General features: G+C 34.6%; 4 protein-coding genes across 4 annotated transcripts in view; 2 read left to right on the forward strand and 2 right to left on the reverse strand.

The window, feature by feature from the left end:
- LOC117338653 (fatty acid synthase-like) overlaps positions 1-2,163 on the reverse strand; it is a 64,921-nt gene extending 62,758 nt beyond the window's left edge. Inside the window, exon 1 of the mRNA XM_033900014.1 lies at positions 2,078-2,163. The gene's annotated coding sequence lies outside the window, so the exon portion shown is untranslated. The remainder of the gene's footprint in view (positions 1-2,077) is intronic.
- Positions 2,164-2,230: 67 nt separating this feature from the next.
- Positions 2,231-7,168, forward strand: LOC117337803 (uncharacterized protein C18orf63-like). The gene is made up of 9 exons (XM_033898921.1): positions 2,231-2,490; positions 3,099-3,177; positions 3,734-3,790; positions 4,074-4,186; positions 4,930-4,971; positions 5,273-5,349; positions 5,736-5,845; positions 6,634-6,730; positions 7,001-7,168. Exons 2-9 carry the CDS (start codon positions 3,143-3,145, stop codon positions 7,166-7,168), a joined length of 699 nt encoding a protein of 232 aa, XP_033754812.1. The 5' UTR covers positions 2,231-2,490; positions 3,099-3,142.
- A 1,186-nt stretch (positions 7,169-8,354) lies between these two features.
- LOC117338654 (flocculation protein FLO11-like) lies at positions 8,355-13,024 on the forward strand. The gene is made up of 4 exons (XM_033900015.1): positions 8,355-8,627; positions 9,918-10,883; positions 11,670-11,762; positions 12,771-13,024. Exons 1-4 carry the CDS (start codon positions 8,541-8,543, stop codon positions 12,900-12,902), a joined length of 1,278 nt encoding a protein of 425 aa, XP_033755906.1. The 5' UTR covers positions 8,355-8,540; the 3' UTR covers positions 12,903-13,024.
- Positions 13,025-14,171: 1,147 nt separating this feature from the next.
- LOC117338655 (maestro heat-like repeat-containing protein family member 1) overlaps positions 14,172-22,294 on the reverse strand; it is a 64,448-nt gene continuing 56,325 nt past the window's right edge. The window contains 8 exon segments of the mRNA XM_033900016.1: positions 14,172-16,930; positions 17,592-17,657; positions 17,774-17,876; positions 18,217-18,351; positions 18,656-18,811; positions 19,976-20,164; positions 21,061-21,207; positions 21,658-21,778. Of these exon segments, the coding sequence (XP_033755907.1) occupies positions 16,848-16,930; positions 17,592-17,657; positions 17,774-17,876; positions 18,217-18,351; positions 18,656-18,811; positions 19,976-20,164; positions 21,061-21,207; positions 21,658-21,778 (1,000 nt within the window). The 3' untranslated portion in view covers positions 14,172-16,847.

A 22,294-nucleotide genomic window follows, 5' to 3' on the forward strand; every position in this document is an offset into this window, starting at 1 on the left:
ATGAAATTTGAGAAAGATCCCTTCAGCACTTTCTCAGAAATAGCGATAACAAACTTCAATTGTCAAAATCCAAGATGGCTGCCTGTCGGCCATGTTGTTTTCCGATTGGTCTCAAAACGCAATATGCATAACTATGCACCAAGGGGAACCTTCATATGAAATTTGAGAAAGATCCCTTCAGTACTTTCTCAGAAATAGCGATAACAATCTTCAATTGTCAAAATCCAAGATGGCTGCCTGTCGGCCATGTTGTTTTCCGATTGGTCTCAAATCGCAATATGCATAACCAGGCACCAAGGGGAACCTTCATATGAAATTTGAGAAAGATCCCTTCAGTACTTTCTCAGAAATAGCGATAACAAACTTCAATTGTCAAAATCCAAGATGGCTGCCTGTCGGCCATGTTGTTTTCAGATTGGTCTCAAAACACAATATGCATAACTAGGCACCAAGGGGAACCTACATATGAAATTTGAGAAAGATCCCTTCAGTACTTTCTGAGAAATAGCGATAACAAGAATTGTTTACGGACGGAGGGACGGACAGACGGACGGAGGGACGGACGGACGACGGACCACGGACGCAGGGCGATTTGAATAGCCCACCATCTGATGATGGTGGGCTAAAAAGTTGACGCCGGACGGCCGGACGGCCGGACGGACGACGGACGCCGCACCACGGCATAAGCTCACTTGCCCTTCGGGCAGGTGAGCTAAAAATGAAGACCAATTTGTAACTTACTTTTTTATAAACATTGATTTCCAGGATAGCAGGGTATTACAAACAATATTCGTTCAAACAGTTTTTAACGAATGTCGTGGTTTTTTACACCTTCTGAAAAATGATGATTTTGAAGGCTCCAGAAAGCTTATCAAACAAAAGTTGTTTATAATGAACAAAAGAAGGGTTTTTTTCAAAAAAATAAACCACAATCGGAAATTTAAGTTTCATATTGGGCACACTCAATTGTAAAATACAACTTAGAAGTCTTGCAAAATCAAGACTGCTTGACTCGACTTTCAAAGGGAGTTCCCAACCTGTACCTTAAGCTACAATGTACATGTATATAATTGTACAGGTTGGGCAAAACCACCAACTTCACCGCATATTATTCTTCAGTTGGAGCATTTGAATTTGTTATCAAAATAGCCAAAACAACTTAAAGAGTAAATTTTGCCACATATTTAAAGTCACATTAATTTACAAGGTAATAATATTTTACCAAAAGATGTTTACTGAAAGCATAAGCTATTTAGAAACTTGATGTCACTCTACCAGAAGTATTGCATCAATTTTTGGTACTTTGGTACTTAACAGGTTAGGGCAAACTGCCATCTTGCATATTATATGCCAGTTGGAGTATGGGTTTGTTTTTACTAGAAAAAGCCAAAATCACTTAAACAGTAAATTTTGCAATACATCATTTAATGGTATATTAATTTACAACAAGATAAATAATATTTTACTTAAGACAGTTTATTGAAAGCTTTGTCTACTAGAAGTATTGCATCATTTTTTTGTTACTTTCCAACGTGCAAATAATTTTCATTTTTGCATTTGTCTGATGCTTCATGACTATATAAATGCTACTTAGACGAAATATTTTTAAAAGTTAACCTAAGCGCTAGTGCGATTTGGCTATTTCTAATAACAAAACTACACCTCAAATGGCATATAATAGTCAATGTTGCATATCATATGCAAGTTGGTGGTTTTCCAAAACATGATTATAGCCGAGTTTATGCAAGTGGATGGTTTTCCCCAACCTGACATACATGCATGTACAACATGAACCATCAAATGGGTGATTTTTTTTACAAGGAGCTTTATCGTCGGTAAATGCATTTGACATTTAGTATGTTATAAAAACAAATTTTATCTTTTGCCAAAATAATGAAATAATAAGGGTTAATAATCAGTAGGGAAAGTACAAACAGATCCTAAACCATATTGAGGCATTGCCAGGATGGCCTACGGCTACGCTAATCCAACAGAGGCTTCAAGAGCATGTATTAGACACATTAGTAGATTTTTGTTGGGAATGTATATCGTTTCGGTTGGGTCTAGGCCTACTCACTTGTTGATAAACAGCACGTTAAATAGTGCGAAGACGGCAAACTGTCCGTTCCTAGCTCTCATTCACAAATTGCACGTGCACTTGCATTTGTAACTTCCTTTCAAGCCTCTATGAGAAAATCAAACGCGGGAATGACCCCGACGAGCAGACGAAAATAAAAGTTATTGAACCCGGGAATGTCGAATTCTGAAATTAGCTTTCTTCAACACCCAGGTAAACCCGCTAAGGAAAAAGATATAACGAGTGGCAACAAACAGTATTTTTGACATGTATGACAAACCGAATGCAACGTCACAACTTCTTCTTTTTGCTGAACCACCCAATCTGAACGAGCTCTGTGTGGTCACAGCGAAATTGAGCAAGCAGATCGTGCAACAGTCGTCTGCTGTACAGCCCCAGATACTCAAATGCAGGTAGGCATATGTTTAAAAAACATTCATCGAATTATTCTGTTTATTTATTTCTTTTCAAACAAGCTCAAAAATATTCTATTTGAAGATTTCAAATCCTATTAAATTTAAACTTCAAATGAAAGTTTGAAGTTTGACAGAAGATAGGCGTTCTATCAATAACTGAATAAGAACATAAACTATTCCATATAAAATCACATTGAAAAAAGGTATTTCTTTTTGGAATATAATAGGCTATATTTTATTGATAGAATGTCCAACTGCTTTGAAGTTACTTAAAAGCTAGCTGAGTTTCCTCTGGCCCTGACACCATGTACACCAGACATGGTGTCAGGGCCAGAGGAAACTTGGGCTATTTAACAGCCTACTGGGAAAGTTCTGTCAATATTAAAGATGAAAAGGATGTAAGACTTTGTGTTATATAAGGCAATCCACACATTTCAGAACTTTTCTCCATGCATTAAAAATGAAAGAGAAAGAAGATAGACACACTATAGAACAGACCACATATATATGATGATATATATTCAGGTAAATTTAGTTGGGTAGTGGAAATACAAATATTTCCTATGCCAGTTCCCTAGTGACCATTCTACTGATTGCATTTTCAGAGAAATCATCTTCACAGAACCATCCATTATTGCCACTCCTGCATATGATGTCAGCAATGCATTCCACATTGTCATGGAGGTAATGTACTGTAATGTTATAACTTTTGTATTTAAATCTGTTCATTTTCATTCTTTGAAGTGCTTTTGGATACAAATTTGGAAAATTCTACAGAAGGAGAATTATAAAAAGAAGACAAATACACTCAGCTTAGAACTTTCATGTTTCCTGAGTATAACCTTTTATTGATTTTTTTTTTCTTTTTTTTTGATAATATCCCATGAGATATTGTAATTGAATTCTGATTGAAGTGTGGCTTACCGTATATAAGAGCTATAATTATCAGTCCCTGAGAATAAAAAAAAAAAAAAAAAAAAAGTAATAGAGCTAATTATTGATCTTATGTAAAGCATTTGCCCTAACAAGACTTCAAGTTCAAAAACCCAAATTTATAATAATTGGAATTCCTCACAAAACCCATAAAATCTACAAAATGATGCCCATACCCAAGGAAATTAAGTGTTGAACGTTTGCACCTGAAATGTATAGTTATCATGAGCACGGTCAAGTGGATCATTTATTACACCCCAATGGCCAACTAATACACAATTGAGTTGTGAAAAAATTGCCTTTACAGCAATCTCTCTATAAGACTGGACGGTTACAGTCACGGTTCCAGAAAATTGGTCTTGAGGTAAATATTAATTTATCATTTATAACACAAACATTCAAATTAAAAGCAGCCAGAATGACTTTAATTTAATCCTGTGTCCAGCAGAATTTTCATCCTAGTATTATAATGCACAAAACATATCCAATAATTGAAAAAGAATTTAACTAAGTGAGAAAATGCACAGGAAATTTTAAGCATCTTGTAGGATTCATGACGTCTGCATCTTTTACAGCTTATAGGTAACATCACATCAAATTCTATGAATATATTTTGATAACACTTTACAATGACCATGCTATTTCAGGTCAGCAAGCCCTACACTGGTGAGCCCTGCCATGTACCAAGCATGTCTGAGATACACACTAGTGGCTAGGATTGCTCCAAACTGGAACAAGACTGGTGAATGGTTGATTCAGGGTATTCATTCTTTGTCAAAAGTTATCTTTTAAATGTCAAATGCAAAATATTTTCCTTCAGTTCTGTTCAACCCAGTAGTTTTTGGCTCACCTACATGAAGAGGTATGAAGCATTACATGATTTGTAAGAGGTGACTAAATTTGGGATAAACTGAATAAGTATGATTTTTGATGGATTTACAATGGAGGTGCAGAATGAATGAAATGTGGGATGAATGAATCACAATGAATGAATTACAGAATTACAGAATGAATCACAATGAATGAATTACAGAATTAATGAATTTAGAGAGATTGATTTCCTGAATAATTACATGGATAAATGTATTTTGGTTCTCCAGAATTATAAATACTAGACTGAATTAAAAATGCATAACAAAATTATGATGATTCCAAGGAATGAATGAATGAACTGCAGAATGAATAGATTAATGAATATTTGTTGGTGAATGAGAGCCCTCTTGCAAGAGGACATATTTGTACAAATGCTGAATCCAGGTCCTAACCCTGACAGCAGCCTATAGCTTTATTGAATGGTTGAATGTTCTAGGCAATAAAAGTATTTCTACCTGAAAAAAAATGGGGAAAAACAGGTTGCACAAACACCCTTTTAGGTCACCAAACAAAATGGAGGAGAAACAATTTGATATTCACTAATGTTGATTATCTAATTAAACATATTCTTAAAGTTATCTCCTTTCAGTCAGTGATCAATATGTATTATTCTTTTTTATTCATTTCCAGGTCGAGATTTTTTAACATCTAATGGATATGTTAATGCTGTGAGTAAGTATAAAAACTGCATGTTAATATCCAAAGCATACATGTATGATAAATACTGTATATTGTATTAAACAATATGGTTTAGGAACTTAAATGTAATACCCTGGTACTCTGGACTTCAGTTAAAACTTCAGAGATTGAAAATGCCAGAAAAATGTTTTCAAATTAAGCAATGAAAGAAAATGATCATAACTATTCAATATTTATTTCTTGGATATAAACTTTAAGATACTTTTTATAATTGAAGATTTAATGCCACAAATTGTCTAGAATTATTGAAGTCATTTCTATTTTCGTTCTACAGAGCTTGATATAACAGTGAATCAAGGGGAAATGTACTTTTCACTGGATGCCACGACTGTTAAGTTTCTGCCACTACAGGTGAGAACATTTGACAAATGTTGAAATTTCTGAATAACGGTTTGTACAAATTAAGATTGTTATATTTAGACTGAGTTAACTGTATCCAATATATCAGTTTCGGGCCTTATAGATTTACAGACATAATTAAGCTTTTGGTTTATTTGGTTTATTTTGTTTAACGTCCAATTAACAGCCAGGGTCATTCAAGGATGTGCCAGGTTTTGGAGGTGGAGGAAAGCCGGAGTACCCGGAGAAAAATCACCGGCCTACAGTCAGTACCTGGCAACTGCCCCACGTAGGTTTCGAACTCGCAACCCAGAGGTGGAGGGCTGATCAATAATTAAGCTTCATTTGCATATAACTCTGTATTGTTACTATATATAAATACTGATGTTTGATTTCAGGTTGAAGACCTGGATATATATGGAAAGTGTTATAAGGAATTCATGGAGAATCACCATGCAGAAATAGATGAGTGTGCAATCGGTTCCCCGTGGTCTCATGTGCTCCCAAGGTAAGTATGGTGGTACATGTACGTATACACAGCTGTAGTCAACTCTCGCGTCCTTGGTTGGACACCCATGATATATTCAAAGCTTTCTCCCATGATGTCTTCTCTCAGACATGCAAAATTGCACTTTTTTTAAACTATGACTAACAGACCCAGGCTTTTTCTCACTGGTTTGGGAAGGGTCCTTTTTGTCTCATTTTGGGAAGAAAATTGGTGAATTGGGAAAGATTTTTTCAAGAGTAAACTGCAAATTTTGGGAATTTGGCGTTAAAATGAAATAATTCCAATTGGGAATGGCGCCCATTAACGGCCCCAGAAATTTAGCCCTCAGAAAAAGCCACGATATATACAAAAAAAAAAAAAAATGTATGTTATGTAATATACTCTAGTTTTTTCTTTGGCTGCAACAGTCAGAAATCTATTGAGACATATCTAATATGGACAATGACATTATGTCATCAATTGAAAATAGTTTTGTCCTCAACATTTTGATTTTAAAACCTGTAAAAAAATCTCACATGAAATGAAATCTCATCAAAGATCTTATATATGTACAAGCCATTGATGTGAATAATAGGGAAACTAGTGTTACGTGACCTACATTCTATTCATAATGCTTTAATACACGGACTGATACTTTTCTTATTGTATTTTTCAGATACTTTAAGTTAAATTGTACATTAAAACTGTTTTTGATTGTTCATCCTATCTTTGACTGTGATGAAATTCAATATAAGTTAAAGTACTTTAGATTAATTGTCTGAGTTTTTAAATATTTTCTATTATTTCAGCATGAAGAAAGGAAAAGTTGTCGGCGTAACTAGAACTTTACCACAAAACGGGCCATTCAAGTCATACAAGGACCTCAAAAGACATTGGAAAAACACTGTAAGTTTCATTTAACTAGGCAAGATTGTGTAGTGTCACTTATGTCTCAACAAGATATACAAAAATTGCAATTTAAAAAATCAAATATTTTTACTTTATTTCCTATTCCATTGATATTTGCAAATGAAAACAACTTAATACATAACTTATGCGTGTGTGCTAATGGCTTTATGGGCAGAATGTATTAACACCAAGATTTAGATGTGTGTTTTATATATTACTTTCTTATGTTATTGCAATCATTTATGAACGTTTTCTCTCTGATTTCAGTATGGTTATCGTCTGCCAGACTCAGACGATGGAGTCATTTACTACCAGGTTCATTTTCGACCTCTTGGAGGAAGAATTTTTACATATCCTTCATTTGACACATTTTTAGTACACGCCAATATCTTTCCTAAAAGGAAATTTTGTAGAAATGTACATACCTTAAAATGATTTAAATGCCTTCCGTGACATAGCTATGATTGCTTTGATAACAGAATTCCTAGATTTTTGTCAAAAATCTTTAAAATATGAATTACTTTAGAAAGTGTATTCATGGCTAAACCAGTAACATTCCAAAAACAATGCAAAAAACATAAAGCTAAGAATCATAGATTAATTTAATAGACAGTAATTATATTGTCAAGAAGGTAATTAAGAATTTTTTTTTCCTTTTACTATTTTCAGATTTTGATTGGTTTCTGCTTAATATTAATTATTAGTTTCTGTTAATAGGACGTTAAACAAAAACAAACCAAACAATTTCTGCTTTAAAATGTCAATTCAAGAAGTTCACTATCATATTATGATATATTTTGTTGCCATGGAGATGATTTGTTTAACCAGGTATATAATCAAAAGAAGGCTATGAAATTCATTAATTTGTAACAATGTTACAAAATGATGCACATATGTCTTAATATATATAGCCACTGAATTTTGCAATCTGATGTTGGGATCCTTGAGGTTCAATATCCCCTCCATCAGTCCATGCAAGCAACAAAATTTACAATCAGTCCTTTCATTATCATATTGTCACACTATACAAGATGATTAAGTCTCAGACTACTGGGACAATGTATAGCTGTAGTTTCATTACTATGTCCCTAGCTGTGGTAAATTTCATGGGACATTTGAAGTCAGTGAAACATCCCTAAAACTGCATAATCATGTCCTTTCTTGAAACCAGCCATTCATCAATAGCCCCATTCCAAGTTGTTTTAATTGATTTAAACAACTGGGCCCTGAAATTTCTTTTCGTTACAGTTCTTTCCCAGATGTGATAAAAAGTGCATCCTCAATCAGCAAAAAGCCCTGGTATATGGCTATATATGTCAGTAGTATATACGTAATATTTCACTTGTTTATGGATATTCACCATCTTCGAACACCCACGGTGGATTGTACAACACTACGCTACACTAAAATCACCCGTGGGTCATGCCAACTCAGTGAAAATCCTCGTTTAATGAAGTCAGTCTATAAAAACCAAAATGAATCAACAAAATAAAAAAATTTTTTAAATGTGGGTCCATGTCTGTTCATAGTGTTAAATATGGTCTCTGCTAAGGGAGTAGCTTCTTTGGTTTAGGAGGTAAAGCTGTGTAAATGGTAATATCATTCCAGAGACCAGCTTTGATTTCTGCTGGGGCACTCAACTGAAACGTATGTCATCCATGTTCTTTCACACTGGTACCAGAGTTATCCTTGACCCTAATCCTCCACATATCCAGAAGTTTGTCTAAGAGCCAGTAACATCCAAAGGGTTCCACGTGTGGATCCAAAACCTATACTCACAGCTTTTCTCCAAGGCATACAGAGCAAGATGTCCAGTATTTGTGGGAGCCCTCTCCGCCTACAGTCGAAGGCCAAGTACCCAATTCTAGAGTTAATTCCACCTCCTAACCTACAGGTAAAGTTTTATATAAATCAGAGCAATGAATCTCTTTCATTTGGACACTTTGTAGTGATGAGAACAAGGGGAAAAATGTTGTTGTCTTGAGCTGTGTGTCCTGGGACAAACAAATGGATGTCATAACTTATTTTATAGATTCTGATGTAAAGTTTATAGATAAGCTGAACATCCTACATCCAATGTCTATAAATCCTGAAGAATAACGACACTGGTTTAGAATATGTTTTTACATGTACATGTATTTGATATTTTTTCAAAGTTAGCAAATATATCCAAATTTTACCAGATTGATTAAGGTACGCTGTTAATGTATCTACATCCCTTCCTATATTTTGGTATCTATTCAGACCCTGTTTGATATCTTTCTGGATTCCCATATGGATTTCCAAATTTCATTTGTCCTTAAATTATCGCTGTTGATTTCTAGAAAGAAAATACAGCACCTTGATGTAGTTTAATTTATTATTTGGCAAAATAGGCCTTCTGTACTGATTTCATATATTTGAATTTGCTTTTTTTTTCATGTGACTTTGGTACAATACTACATTGTTCGACCTATGGGGCCATGACACCTCAGTTGGTTAGAGTGTTGGCCACATAATCCCAGGTGATGATCTGAGGAACGTGGTTCGACACTCGATCCTACCAGTGTCGGTTTGTGTTAAAAAAAATCAGGCCAGTCTGTTCTGTTGTGGTTGTGTTATTGGGCAAGACATTTTACCGTAATTGTTCTGAATGTCATACAATGTGCCTCCTATATGTTGTTCAGTAAGTAAAAAAACCTGGCATGTCCTTAAATGATCCTGGCTGTTAATAGGACGTTAAACAAAATAAACCAAACCAAACCAAATGTTCAGTAAGGTAGTCACCAACTACTACAAGGATATCCCACCTCAAAATGACCCTGACTGCTAATAAGGGGCTATAAATCCAACAACAAACAAACAAAATCGACCTAACAAGCACACTGTACACTCACAAAAACATAGACGTGCACTTGATAAAAACTTTTACTGGGAAAACCTTCCATGTAAAATCTGGAAGGAAAATTAGCTGTTTTCTCACATTCATACCTTTATGCAGGGGAAAAAATCTATATACTGTATATGTCTCTGGTTAAAAGACTGAACATTATACTGGCAGATCAGTGAAGTAAGGAACTATTCATATTTCAATTAGTACACCCATCCTCTTTTCCTCGAAAAAAAGCAGGGGTGCACTTATAGAGGCAGTTGCACTTCTTTAAAGCTGAATATGGTACTGCAAAATTGTATTTTCTTTTATCAGATGTCCAAACAGACTCCAAATCTATCAAACAGATCAAGTCAGAAAATAGTTTACCGTAGCAAGGAGGAAATGGAGATCATGCTTAACAAAACATGCAGTGCTGCCCAAGTCACTTGGTCCCAGACTGTCCATAACCGTGCCGGGGATTCACAGAGCCAGGTCCCAGCTCAACAAGAGGACAATGATAAAATATTTCAATGTAGAAATGAGAGGAATGATCTTCCAATGCTCGACAGACCTCAATCGGGGAATAATCTCCATTGTGATGTCTTTTCCACATCAGCTGCAGGACCCACCATGGCAGTGTGTCACAATTCCTCTAAGTTTACAATAGGGTCTTCACAGCCGACTCTTGCACCAGTCAACAGCTCCAGTCAGCCAGCTCCTGCACCTAGCTCGCGCATAGTTCCCTCTTTCACACCAAAGACTTGCCCCAGCAGTAAAAAATTAAACTACTTTACATCATCTGGATCATCAACAACATGCAGTCAAAAAACTGTGCCAATGTTTAAACCAAAGAACATTGGAACTATTGCCTCAAATGTTGCACCCTCTCTCTCTACAAGTACTGGCCAAAGACCTTATATACAAAACTTCCAGAAACAGCCACCTACCGGAGTCACTTGTCTCTCAAGAGAAAATATTGAACAAGTCAGAGTTAATGGTTCTGCTTTATCTCAAACAGCCACATTGCCTTCCATGACACCATCATTTAAACCCAAACCTTCATCTGTGAGCTGTGGTAAAGATTACTTTACTGGGAAATCATCACAGCACACAACACACCCTCAGAGTCTGATGTCTTCGTCAATGTGGATATCCTCCAAAAAGACAAGCTCAGGAATACCAATGGGAACATCATCCACACCACAGATTTCAGTCTTACCTGTACCCTCGACCCCAAAGCTGCATCAGGTGACTCCCAAAGGAACTCCTAGTACAGTATCTAAAAAACGGCTGAAGCAGGTAGGGAACTAAAACACTTACTTTTGTCCATGCTAGATAACCTGTGCTTAAGAAGTTGGTTTTAGCTCACTTGCCCTCAAAGGGCCAGTAAGCTTACTAGTATGGAATGGTGCTGTGTCCATCATCCATTGTCTGTTGATGTCTGTCTGTGAACTTTTCCTTAAAATCGTTATTATTAATCAACCACAACCACTATTAAAGTGGAACAACCACTCTCCCTAGTGTTGTCTTTGAAACATCGTTGGGTGAAAGGGAACCAATTTTATATAGTGATAGGTCTTACCCCTGGGGGCCTGAGGGGCATAGGCCCCGACCAGGTGAAATATAACACATTCATTAAATCCTCCTTCATCTGTACTAAGGAATAAAAGAATTTGGTCATTTTGGTCTGAAGCATCCTTGGGTAAAGAGTAGCCATTTTTTTAAATATTTGTTATAATGAATTGATTTCTGCTTTAATAATATAAGGCAATTCGAGTATTTCTAAGACCTAAGCAATCAGTTATATCTTTGGGTCAATTATGTAAATGAGACAATTTCAGGATTTGGAGAAAGATGGGATTTAAGAACATTCAGAAAATGAGATTTCTGAGCAAAACCTTGAGTACATTCCTTAGATCTCATCATGCATGATCCTTGCCTAATGTTATGTTGATTTTGTGACAAAGAAAAATGTTTTGAAAATTTAAGAATACTTCTAAATTATAACCCTTGTAATAAGATCAAGGTAAAACATCCTCCTCTTGTGACTGTCAATTGAAGTCAAACATGATCTTCAAATTTCAGGATGAAGAAGAAACTCCCAAGTCAAAGAAACCAAGAGTAAAACCTCAGATACAAGACAATTTAGATGTTGAATTATTTGCAAGAGCAAACCAGGTAATGGTTAATGATTTATCTTACAACACAGTGTACTGTCAACTTTGCTACATTATTTATACTTTTGTTTTGAGGGTATCCCATGAATTCAGACAAACCCCAACCCCCCTTTCCTCAGTGTCTTGAACTGATAGGATAACATATACATGTAACGAGTTCAGGAAGTTCCAATTACTACATGTAATATATTCACCACAACCAGATACTGTATTTTAAAACTTAACTTGTACAGGATGAGGCTGTGGAATTTTATGTAGATTTTTACTGTCAACTATTTTCCTATCACCTGCTTTATTCATGTGACTGACAATTTGTAATGTATGCACATGCAAAGCAGCTTTGCTTTTCTTTACACCAGTTTTATCATAGCAGGAGTAATTATAGGTCATGAATGTTAAATATAGGCCATGAATATCATCAGAGAATTTCAGAGTTTGAAACAAATTTGAAATTGTTTTACCTGTTTAATGATAATGTCCCAATACACCAATTTTCTTCCCAAAATGAGACAAAAAGGCACCATCCAAAACCAGTGAGAAAAAGTCCTCTATTATATTAATATGAGTAAAATTCCCAAAATATTGCCTAAAAAAATATAACAGAATACATTTTGTATATGTAAGATTAGAAAAAATCTTTCCCAATTCACAAATTTTCTTACTAAAATTAGACAAAAATCCCAAGTGAGTGAGAAAAAAGCCATACGTACAATTGTGCCTGAGCAAGCAATCTATGGCCCAAGTTTTCATTAATAAACCTTGAGAATATAAGGGTGGGAGTTTACTTATCAGAATCAGCACAGTAAGAAAAAGCTCATTGATTCTTCAGGATTAGTAGTCATTTCACATTCCACATCCTGGGGCCCTTTAATTCAACAAGTTTATTAATTTGTATAAAGTAAAATAAATTATATTCAATTATATATCAATTTTCTTTTCATATTTACGGTAGATATATCAAAATTAATCTTATCAAACTGTTATTGAAATGTCATTTTTGTTGTTTAAGCTACAAAAGGCTAATGCTGCCACTCTGATTGCATGGTTGAAAGACAAAGGAATACAACACAAGTCAAAAGACAAGAAGTCTGATCTGATTGACAGAGTCAACACTGCATTAGGACTGGCTGTGGAACCTTGAAACCCTGTTTATACACTTCAGTGAATAACTGGAATCTCTTACCAGTATTTATCCAGAAATAAGTGTATGTCTTGTAACAAAGCTAGCCCCTATCCACTGTAATTAGAAGAAATTCTAACAAATATATTTCACTACAGTATCCACAATCTTACATTACTTGCTTATTATTCCCCTGCCGTTTGAAAAACGGGGGGGGGGGACTATAGGTTTACCCTCCGTCCGTCCTTCCATCTGTCTGTCACGCAATAGTTGTCCGGACAACTCCTTCTAAAGTACTACTCCGATTTTAACTAAACTTGGTATACATTATCAGTATAACATGTAGTTAAAAAGAAATGAGAAATAAATAGGTGCACTCCTAGGTCAGGCAGGGGACTTTGTATTGCTGTTGCAATACTTGTTACTTATAAGCTACACATGCTCTTTGCTTTTTCTCAAATATTTATGATGTCACAGCAACAATACCATCTTGTCAACATTTTCTTGCATTGTTTTAACGTCAATTTATATAAGAGGGTAAACAGGATAAGAGAAAAAAAATAAAACCCTCGGGTATCGCTTAATTATTGATATATCTTATTATTCATAGGCCGAATTCTTCAATTCCTGAGGTTGAAATCTAAGGTAATAGTCCCTTTAAGCTGCCACACACTCGGCAAGCCTCCAAGTGTATGTTAACTTAAGAAACTTCCTCCCTAAGGTTGAGATCCCCATCTCATTCCCAATGGGATGAAAGATTCTATTTTTCTTGCAAGTGTACATTGTTTTTGCTGATTTTTTGATGCTAGGATACTCATGCCTTAACTATTCAGAGAAAACCGAGTTACATGAATACAACCAACGAATAACTTTACTTGAAAGGAGCAGGAATATATAATATTTTGTTTAATTTCATAAACAATATAATTGAATAACCCAATGATCACAATTACAAGTTAAGACACTTAATCTACAATATATGTATATATATAACATAGTAACACAAATGAGGAAGGAAGACAACTTTTTGACTCGTGCACTGACCGGGCCTCGAACTCACGATCTAAAGGCACCAAATCGCCTAGCCAGAAATACCTGCAGCGTATACCGCTCTGCCACATATATTTGTAATGATCAATTCCATAGCCATAATTCTATAGATATGGACATAGAGGCATAAGTTATGCCTGCTCCATCATGTACTTATGTTACTTATCTTATCTTCTCAACTTCAATTATACAGACTATTCAATTTTTTGTTAACTTCAATTTAAAGACAAAACAATGAGAATGACTCGCAATATTATAATTTATTCAATAACATACACAAAATTATTGAAAACATAACAACAGCTTCCCACAAAAACAAGCCACAGATTAATATCACAGATTTGACATACTCCTAAAATAATTGATTTTTAATTTTGTTACATGATTGCAGATGTACCAATAAAAGAACAAAGCAAAATGCAATTGAATTCATAATATGCTATTAAGATACCAAATTATTACATAAATTTACCTTTCAAAAAAAGTAAAGGATTTCAAAATTTCGCAAGCAAGTGAAAACAACATTTCAAAATATTCTTTTAATTGCTTCCTATGAATATTGATACTGCTTATAAGTAATCACTAAGTTTTTCCCCCCAATAACTTCATTAGAGTGATCAAAATGGGAACCTCTGGATTACCATGCAGACTGATGACATTCTGAGGATTAAGATAAAGGGAACTATGCCCTAGCTGTCGGTCACTAGGAAATGGGTTGTATCTTAACTGACAAGATTAATTTTTCTGTGATAATGAGGATATTGCAAAATGATTTGGAGAGTTGCGTTATTGCACATAATTTATACAACTGCAGTGAAACTGTTGGAATGAAAAGGACTGTGATGAAACCAAAATGAACGAACACTTCAACATTCACTTATTTTCAAAATATAAACATGATCACATTATTGTTTAATTATATGTACCGAAACATCTGACAGCCACTATCAGTTTTCAGATCAGAAACTTTGAAGTCTCCATTCAATGAATCATCTTAAAGGACAAATCTTTAGATGATAAATTTCATGAAAGTTTCTGTAGCTGACTCAGTTGAAAATCTCTAAATCATAAAAAATTCTAATGCTGCAAAAAATACATGCAGTCTATTTTCACTTTCAATATTAAAAAGGATATAATTTAAAATTCATTTCCTCAAATTTTATTTTAAGAATCCTTCGGAAAAAAAATGGTTTTAGATGAAAAAAAAAGAATAAATTGATAATTGATAATTAATGCCATAGTGGGTCAGATTGTTGGATATAAAATTTGCTAATATATAAACTTGATTTTACTGGAAAGCGATAAAACATTGAAGACAACCTGGCATGATTACATGCTAACAAGCAGTGGGATGTAGCGATATTGAGAGATATGACACAAGTTTTATAATGTATCTGAAAACTTTGTCAAGAATTCATTTTCATCATCAAGCCAAAAATGGATTCTGCAGCAGCGACCATGACCTTGATTTAACCTATAACATTGATTTAACCTTTAGCCTTGAGCTTAAATTTGTCTCGGCAAACTGGTATCAAGAATTATGGTGCAACTTTATAATGATATGGGTTTCTACATAAATAAACTTTAGAACAAATAGACACAAAAGACAACACGATAAATCATTATACAGTTATATTATCACTATAAGGCTTTAGATTACAATGTATGAGAAATATCATTCATGAGTGATTCTGTCATATTGGAAAAAAATACATTTCCCCCAGCATTCCTGATAGTCATACATAGGGAACCTTTCTAAAATACAAAACTGAAACTGTGTGGGAGATGGTTGCACTGCACACATTTCGATTTTGATTGTTTCTGAAGTTTAGTAAATAAATATTAGTTGGCAGAATCATAGATGACTCCAACCTACAGTCACCAATTATCAGGAAATGAAAATGCTCCCCTCCCCTTCTCTGTCTTCAGCATCAGGAAGCCAAAATTCAAATATCAGTAGAATAAAACTATTTAATGGAAATCCTTCCAGAGTATCAGTATCAGGAAACTTCACATCGAAAAGACATGCACATACATTGCAAACACGGGTAAAATTACTTCTGCCATCATATTGAAATACTGTATTTCGACTTTGAAACTCAAAACACTGCCATGATGCTATTATATTAGGCCAGAAATGGTAAGCTGACAGTTGATCATACCCTGATTTTGAATCTAGTAATATATCGGTGAATGAAATAAAGGCAATACCATAACATACATGTCATATAGCTGGATGCACAGTATAATTGCCATAAATAATGTCATGTTTACACTCCAATGTGTGTCGGCCACAATTGATCTTGCTACACCATGTACAGACTGCATAATATACTGAATGATGATAATTAAAATAAATTAGCTTATTGACTTTGCATCCATGCTTTTAATATACATTGTGTTCACTCCATACACTTTCAAACAAAAAACATTCATTCTGAATCAAATGTGACATAAAATATCTCGGCCTTGCTGATGAATTTGTTAGGCCTATTCACCCTCCCCTTGTAGAGACAAAAAGTTGCTGTCATAGTTTTTACGAAATTTTTATCAATTTTCACAATGAAATCTGATGTTTGGCAGCTTCTCTTACTCTAAGACCGTAATCTCAGTATAAAGCTGAGAGTCTCTCGCAAACCTTCAAAAAAACATCATTAAACATGTTATTCACAATTTTGCTTGGAGCTAATACTACTGTACTGTACAGTTAATAAACATAACTTTATCATGTATAACTTAATAAGGTAAAAACTATCCCACAATGAATGTTAATTCCACTGTTGTCCAGGAACTGATGATCTTGGAAGTAAAACAGCTGACATTTCTTATCAAACGAGAATATTCAATCTGTAAATCACTCAATAACTGTAGAGCACAATTGTTGCAGTATTATGTTAATAAAAGATTGTCGTTCGTTTAGTATTCGTAGAGCAGACTTATGGCTTCAGACGCTTTGGCTCGGACTTCTGGTGTGGAGTCTTTCAATAACATTATCAAGGCTGTAAAATAAATCAGACATATTTAGGCCATAGTTATATAGTATGAACAGTAACAAACTCCATATTATATTGCCACGCATTTTCATTTTCGCCTTCATCACTCTTATTATATTTTTTTGTCAAAGCTGTGTACAGTGATAACAGCCAGCGTGAATGGATAACAGGCCGATTATTGAAAAAATACAGGATCTAATTAGATACGATTTCATATAAGATTTTTAAGGAAAAAATAATTCAGAGATTTTCATTCTAATGAGCATTGATATTGTATGAAAAGAAAACAAATTATGATACTTCTTATCACATGTATAATTCAGAAAACTTTTGACAGGTTTTAAATTTGAAATATGGTTGAGAAATTCACAGGCAACAATTTTGTTGTACAATTTTCAGTTAATGACAAAACTTAATCTGTGTCCATATTATGACATATCACTAACAACTTCAGGCTGGTCAATGAAAAACTCTCGGGGTATATTACATGTAGTCAGGGAACTGAATTTGATTAGTCCATTGACATAATGCAAAAATATTTCATGGAAAAATTCACTGGATAACGGGTTGAATATGTGATAAAAAGTACTTTTTACTATAACATGTATATGCTGTGATGATGTAAAATTACGCAGTTACAATTATCATCATGGCAAATTACACTCACCTGAACATATGTGTTCTTTGGAGATCAGGCCATGTTTGTCTTTTGGTAAATTGCCAAGTAAAAATCCTGAAATTATAATAATAGCAAGAATTATGGAAAAAAAAAGAAGAAAAAAGTCGCATAAAGGAAAAATTCCAACGTTTCAGATGATCTTCTTAAATGAAATTTAACTTTTTACTCACCTATAAATAATGCTGCATTACTTTTAATCTCCGGCCATGAACTTTTGAAGAATGACACGCACCCCATTGCATAGAAATTTACTTTATCTGGGAAATCTTGGATCTGAAGAAATAAGTTCAAAGTTTTAAACCTTTGTCAATGAAAATTTTACCTCGAAAATATTTTTGAAATATGGGAAAGTAATTTTTGGTATAATTTCAAAATTGAATGAGCACAACTAGGGCCTGAGGGGAATGAACATATAGATAACATATCTAGTTTGAGAAATTCCTTCCCATAGTTTTCAAGATATGGCAATAACAAGGTTTGGTTTCAGACGAAAGACACAATTAATGGATGAATCAATTAAGGGTTACATGAATAGCCCATCATCTGAGAATGGTTGGCTTAAACTACAATTTTAGGTACAGTTTCCAACAGGGAGTTGACAAAATTTACTTACTATTAATTTTGATAGATCATTCATAAACTCGCCATAATGTAAGTTAGCATCCTCTAGTAGGTGTTTTTGGAATTTGGTGTTGATGTCCTCTGACTCCATCAGTGGGCCAAGCTGTCTTAAGGCTCCTTTACAAGCCTACAGGGTAAATTTATATTAAACCAGAATAAGTTTTAAAGCCTAAAGCATCTTATGGACTGAGAATCTATATCTATATATATAATTTTTATTATGTCATAATCAAACTGACTAATACCTGGTACATATCACCTTTTTATCATTATTCTCAAAGGTAGTAGCTCAAATTTGCAATAGCACCCTAAAGTGGAAATATTGTTGTATTTGCGACAGAGTACTTATCCGTAAATAGCACAAAAATAACATGGCATAGAAAACAGACAACTCCTGTAAAAAGTGTTCATTGACTATTTAACAACGGTACCTTGATGACCTCCTTTTTGGGGTCATTCAGATGCAACAGGAGGCTGACCAGGTTGCTGTGGATCTGTTCCAAGAATGGAGCTTTAGATGGACCGTCCCCGAACCGAGATAAGTTTCCAAACAGGATATAGGATTGAGCTCGGACTCCCTCCTTATCCTGGACAAGAAAACAACAATGCTTTTAACATTTTCATTACTATGAGGGATTGAGTATTACTTGTTGTGTTGTCGGGGTGTTGAAGTGGATACCAAGAGATATTCCAGATTTGATGTGAAAAGATCTGAAGACCTAGCATGTGGACTTCTCCAGGATACTCCAATGTCCACCCGATTATCACCTCCAGGGGCTAGTTTCATCACTATTCCTTAACTTAAAAGTTTCTAAAGGAAAGCATTACAGAAGTTAAGAAAGATTCCTGAACTAAGATGTCTTAAATTCTGTAATGCTTACCTGTTAAAAATTTTAAGTTAAGGAATTTTGTTAAGTTAAGGAATGTTGATGAAACCAGGGCCTGCTTGCTCCCATCTCCACAAAAACAAGAGTGATTGATGCGAGTTTCTTAAACTTGTTAAATATTTTGTTTATAACTGAGAACTGTGCATGACATCTAACTGCTCTATAGGTGGGCTATAGTTACCAGGCATGGGCTTTTTGCTGGAGAAATATGGAGTTTAAAAATTTGCCTAACATGTATGAAATATTTAAGCATTGAACTGTTTTTGTATGGTATTTATGATCTATTTGAACGACAGAGCTTTGCAAGCAAACAAATCATAATGCGCTAGCGCGCATTATGATTTGTTTGCTTGCAAAGCTCTGTCGTTCAAATAGATCATAAATACCATACAAAAACAGTTCAATGCTTACATTTACATTTTCCAACGATTTGATTTTTTTTTCCTTTGACAGATCATATTTAAAAAATTCATAATTCCCGCATTACCCACAGGCAACACAAATTTTAGTCATTAACTGGAACAGCCTTCATGTCTCGTGCAGATTGGCAAACAAAATCGGCAACAAAATAGTGCTTGAAAAAAAAACCCAACAATTTATTATATTCTACATTTATTACAAACAAAGTATATGGCATGTTTTCTCATAATAAATTATTTGACAAAAATATGTATTTTTGCTCAAATTTATCTATAACAATGCTTTCAGTATATTGGCCCGGAACAAAATATTGCACAGGTATGTGTTGTATTACTACGCTGATACTGTCGCGTGATGCATGGCACTTAAACAAACATCAACGACACAACTCTCAAAAAGGCTTTATAGTGACAATGCCATACAAATGTAAATATTAGTAGATACCTTCTCAAAACAAGGCCGTATCCGAAGAGCAACGTTGATGAGAATGGCACGGATGTGGCTCTCGTCAATTTCTGGCAGTATGCGGGATAATCCACTCATTGCCTGAATTGTGATGTCATCGTCCGGGTCCTCTTTATCGTCCATCCCCGCCATCATAGCCGACAGCACAGTGGTGGAGTAGCGCTGAACCTGATGTACAATTTTAACATGAAGTCTTCCTGAAGAGAATAATCTCTAACTACTCAGTAAGTATTAATTTCAACAAGCATGCTGGGTATTGCTAATAACAACACATGTCCCCTACCTTGACGAAAAAAAAACCTGAAACTCAAACTGTATGCAATTAATAGAATCTTTCGACCCCTTGGAAGTAAGACAGGGGAATCACAACCCAAGGAGAAGATTCTTAAGTTGCCAAAAGTGAGGCTTGTCAAGTGTGAATGATGCAATTGTTGAAAACATGCAAACATGTGTAGCTTGTCTTTCCCCTAGAATGAGATAAGAAAATCTCACCCTGATAAAACTACGGATATCCCTGTCCAGAAGTAAGAGAAATTATAGTCCTATATCACTGCACAAAGTTTGATCAAAATCTATCAAGGAATGAAGACGCTAGAGTGCTGATAAACTTTGGTATTACATATGTACAAGATGGATAAAGAAGAAACCTATTAAATAGTCACCCCAATTTCACTAACAGGGGACTTATAAACCATCCCAGTCCTGACATTCTCCTAAGATATAACCTTTAGATGGTCTGAAATAGTTTATGTTATTACATAATGCATTTGATTTTCCTTAACTATAAGCATATCAAGCCATATTTCGAAATATTGTCGGCTAAAATGACTATTGCACGGTCCCGTGCCAACTATTGAATGCCTGTGACGTTTCAGAATTTAGTCCTATGATTTAGATTATATGTGTGTTTTAGTGAATATGTAATAAAACAAGAATATCATGGGTATCTGTCGATTACCAGTACCCTGTGTTAAATATTCTGGACTATTGCACGGACACCCATGACATATTTCTATACTTTGTACTTAGGAATATTTCGCCTTGATACAGATTTTTATCTTTACCTGATCCTGACCCATGGCAGACACGTTGCCTAACCCACGGATACACAGCATGCGTACGACGTGGGAAGAGTCGACGAGTCGTCCTAGCATACTGTTCATAACCAACTCCACAAGAGTACTGTCATCTGCACACTTCTGGTTGATCAACTGTTGGCACAAAGACACAGAGTTACAAAATTCTAAGGCATTCAATTCTGATACACAGACTTAATATACAACCATAATTATCCTGTAATAATTACACCACCAACAAATAAACACTGACTCAAAGTTACATAACAGGAAATAGACATGGGTGGGTTGTTTTTTTTATCAGGTATGTGTTTATTTCACAATAATATGGAAGTGATGGTAATATAATCCAGCAAAAGATTTTTATAATTTACTACAAATATATGAGATAATAAATTTAAAAGCCATACTAAGTAATAAATTAGATATTAGTAAGTATCGGGTAATTAAGGGAATTCTGAATGAAGAAAGAAAAAGATGGTCAAAATATTCCTTTTTTTTTCTCTCTCTCTTTTTGTTAACACATGATTTTCAGATCCAAGTTCTAGCACTAGGAATTTTTTCAAATTTATAATTGTCCGTTACCTCTGCGAAGAAGGCTGCAGTGGTGATCCTTTGTGTTTCGTAGAGACTTGACAGTGAGGAGGTAAGGCAGGCAACAATCTGTGAGGTGTGGGGCCCCGCCACTGTACTAGTTACAATCAGTCTACAGGTACAAAATTTACAGGTAAACATTTATGTATTTACACAGATACATTGCAGGTAATTTTGCTTATGGAGTTATAGAATGGGTATACATGTACTCCGGAATGAGCTAGTATGTTTGTCTGCTGAAATGCGTTATGTTCCACCTAAACTTTGATTGCATGAAATTTTTAATATATAATTACTTCCCTCTTATACAGTGCATCTGGATATTTATTTATTTATTTCAATTGTTACTTTTTATGGAGTTATGCCCCTTTGTTGAATAATTATACCAATTCTTATCTTCTAAACTTTTGATCTGATTTGGTTGAATCTTCACATAAAAGTGAATTATTTACATTAGTTCTAGTTTTTCTAAACACAGCAAATAAATCACACAAGGTACTGTTCTACAGACATGTGAACAAATCAGATAATTATTTCAAACATATTCGAGTGAAAAAAATCAAGAAATAATGAGAAAAAATGTTGCAACACTTAAATGACCCCTATTTTGACCCTTTCATCCTTGTTT

This window comes from Pecten maximus, chromosome 11 (assembly GCF_902652985.1).
Source record: "Pecten maximus chromosome 11, xPecMax1.1, whole genome shotgun sequence".
NCBI lineage: Eukaryota > Metazoa > Mollusca > Bivalvia > Pectinida > Pectinidae > Pecten > Pecten maximus.

Bases quoted from the DNA above. Each gene is read 5' to 3' on its own strand.
- LOC117338654 (XM_033900015.1), top strand. From the start codon at position 8,541: ATGTCCAGTATTTGTGGGAGCCCTCTCCGCCTACAGTCGAAGGCCAAG. The intron at 8,628-9,917 runs GTAAAGTTTTAT...TTCTTTTATCAG, and splicing joins TTCCACCTCCTAACCTACAG to ATGTCCAAACAGACTCCAAA. The intron at 11,763-12,770 runs GTAATGGTTAAT...TTGTTGTTTAAG, and splicing joins TATTTGCAAGAGCAAACCAG to CTACAAAAGGCTAATGCTGC.
- LOC117337803 (XM_033898921.1), top strand. From the start codon at position 3,143: ATGATGTCAGCAATGCATTCCACATTGTCATGGAG. The intron at 5,846-6,633 runs GTAAGTATGGTG...CTATTATTTCAG, and splicing joins TGGTCTCATGTGCTCCCAAG to CATGAAGAAAGGAAAAGTTG. The intron at 6,731-7,000 runs GTAAGTTTCATT...CTCTGATTTCAG, and splicing joins AAAGACATTGGAAAAACACT to TATGGTTATCGTCTGCCAGA.